The sequence below is a fragment of the Alosa pseudoharengus genome, unplaced genomic scaffold, assembly GCF_046254945.1.
Source record: "Alosa pseudoharengus isolate Yale_2024_CS ecotype anadromous, Long Island Sound unplaced genomic scaffold, YU_APseudo_1.1 YU_APseudo_1.1_scf_16, whole genome shotgun sequence".
NCBI lineage: Eukaryota > Metazoa > Chordata > Actinopteri > Clupeiformes > Clupeidae > Alosa > Alosa pseudoharengus.
Genome location: NW_027468630.1, coordinates 25277629 through 25280529, shown reverse-complemented (window position 1 = coordinate 25280529; position 2901 = coordinate 25277629). Strand labels below are relative to the sequence as shown.

The 2901-nt window shown below is 44.4% G+C and overlaps 1 protein-coding gene across 1 annotated transcript; it reads right to left on the bottom strand.

The window, feature by feature from the left end:
* Nucleotides 1-1402: 1402 nt before the first annotated feature.
* Nucleotides 1403-2194, bottom strand: tmem271 (transmembrane protein 271). The gene has a single exon (XM_076288175.1). The coding sequence runs from the start codon at nt 2192-2194 to the stop codon at nt 1403-1405; it is 792 nt and encodes a 263-aa protein (XP_076144290.1).
* Nucleotides 2195-2901: the final 707 nt, after the last annotated feature.

Here is a 2901-nt window from a genome sequence, read left to right as displayed (position 1 = left end):
TTGATACCATCAGGGTAGGGCTGCTTCAATGTCATTTTCATATTAGGCTACAAATCACAAATCACATCCTAACATAATCTGATCACAAAGACTGTTCAGGCCTAAATGGCACAAATATAATCCTAAACTCCATATGCATTTTGTTTCTGATGCGGAATAGAACAGTGCAGCATTTGCAGTTTCTTTCAGGCTGTGTCTGTATCTGCTCTCTCTGCAGAGCTCAAATGACCTCATCACGAGTCTCACCGTCTGGCCATCACACTTATCACATATGTAAAAGGATGCCGGAAGATCTGTCTGAGCCTACGTCATGATGAAATAGACCTAGCATTGATTTTTTAGAAATGGATGGTGGCGACTGGCCAGACAACAGCTAATGATGAATGAGAGGCCTCAGCATGCTATTCAAATGCACATACTCACAGTCTCCATCACACACACTACTTGAACGACGAACAGCAAATGACACACTGAACCATCCTCCAGACAGTAAAAGCTGTTCATAACATGCATATCTTCAAACCAAGCTCTGAACAGGGAAACTATTTACCTTGATCCAAACACAAGTAAACAAATATTAACTACAACATCACTGGAACATAGGTCTGTCATGTTTCCCTTAAAAGGATACAAAGATGATTTATCTATTCAGCATCATTTCACTGGAGGAAGCAAATAAGGGGGGAAATCTAAAACTACTATTTATCAAGATATGCAATGCGGAACTTAGTTCTCACAACATAGCCGTCGTTGTCTTTTGGCCTATACAAACTGAACTGCAAAATGAAAATGCATTTGTCCTCTTCATATGCCGGTGAGGCGACATATTCACCGTATTTGTTTATGAGCCAGGGTCTGCCATCGATGATTATGCTATTATCATCTCTGATAGTTTGATGGTGATTTGATAGTTTAAAACGCTATGCAGTGAGAGTAAATACTTTTATTCATACTATATGCGGAACGTAGGCAACGTGGAAGAAAACAATAAAATGACATCAACGAACATGGGCATAAGATGAGAATACAATTAGAGTTGAAATTAACAATCGTGTCGCTTATATTTTAAAACTATTTTAGAATCTTACACTTTCGGTTATTTGTAAATTGCCTTATGTTATTACCGCTACCCTTCTTTAAGTCAAGCAACTAGTTCGTTGACAGCATTAGCTTACACCAGTATGCTTTCACCAGTATGCTGTCAAAGGACTAATGAGCCGACTTACCCCAGAGAAATTAAACCGAACAGAATTCTGCATTGGTAGTGAATTAACAATAAAAATCTTCATGTTTGTCCCAGTTTGAACTCAACTACATCTGAAGTTCAAGGGGACAACCACTGATTGTCACTGCAGAATTTAGAGCCCATTTTTGTAACTTTTCTATCCCTTTCAAACAGTTGCTACTTGTTACTTGCTTCTCCAGGGAAAATGTCCTCGTATGCGGGTGGCAACTCGTTCGGAAGAGGGTACGAGAAAGGATAAGAATGGTTTAACTCTGGATCCGTGGGCGAGTAGCCCGGGAGTTCGATCGACGGATGGCCCCCGCATTGCACCTCAACTCCTGCCTCGTCGAACACGTGAAATACCCCCAGGTTAATGTAAGACACCGGTTGAAATTCCGCCACTGAAAAGTCTTGCTCCTCGCTGAAAAGGATTGGCCCCGCGCCCTGTCGCCGTGAGTGTCTCCTTCTGTAAAACTGTGCCGTTTTGTACCTTTTAATGATGACTAAGTTCATAAGCCCAAGAACACATTCCAGTGTGTTTAGAATGGTGGATACGACGAGTCCCCTCTGATAAGTCTTCAGTTGCTCGCAGAAGGGGTTTATATCCACCGAGTCGAGGCAATAGTGGGAATATTTCCGCTCTACCAGTGACACCGTGTCGCCGTCCAGAACAGCGCCGGAGAAGGCGGTAAGAACTCCCAACAAGAACACCAAAATCCCCAAGAGAAAAAAATTCCGACAGCCGGGCTTCCCCTTGCAACAAACCAGTGCCAGCCCGAGTAGCACTTGCCCAAGTCCGACTAGTATTCCCGAGTAAAAAGCCCCGGCCGCGGTCCCAAGGTGGAAATGCGCTCTGACTTTGGAGCCCAGAGCGATGCATTTGAATCCGACGACAACGGCGCTTATGGCACAGACGAAGAGCAGGCAGCCGGAGACGATGGTGCACAGTCCTTTCCCACTCAACTTCATTATATTCCTCCTCTGCCTCTCCCGTTCCTTCGCCCTCCTTCATCCTCCTTTGTCCTCCTCAGCAGCCCCTCTCGAAGTCCTGTCAGATTGTGACATGATTTGCCGATGATTGCTCTTCAAAACGAGGATCTCCGGAGCTGCGTACTCTCCCCCCCTTCTCCGTTGCTTCAGAAATGGATTAATTATTGATAGGCAGAGCGCGCTCCTTCTGCAGTAAGAAGCCCCAAAATCCAACTTAAAGGAAGTGATTACCTTCATGACCCTCGTGCCCCATCCACGCCGTCATTTAATGAAACACATCTCTAGAATGTGTTCGTTGTCCATTATAATACTAAAAAAAAGATAGCACGAGAGCCCCGCTCAGACGCAGATACCGAGATCATATAGTTGCACGGCATGCGGCACAACACAAGAGTGCCGCCGCGAGCGCAGAGCAAGTTGTGAGGATTGCGCACGGTGCTGAGAATGTTACTTGACCGAAACCTTCGTTCTCACATGATGCGTCGCCAACTTTCCGCTCCTCATCCAGCTTTGCCGATGTTGCAGGTTTGTTTATGAATAATTTGCAGAAAATCATGAAAATGGAATCAAGACGCATTTCAAACTAATCTGAAATCCCCGCTTTGTTACAAGATCACGTAGGTAAACAAATGGGTAGGCTATATGTAAAAACACAGCAATGTGTTTGGAAAATCACAGAAACGATA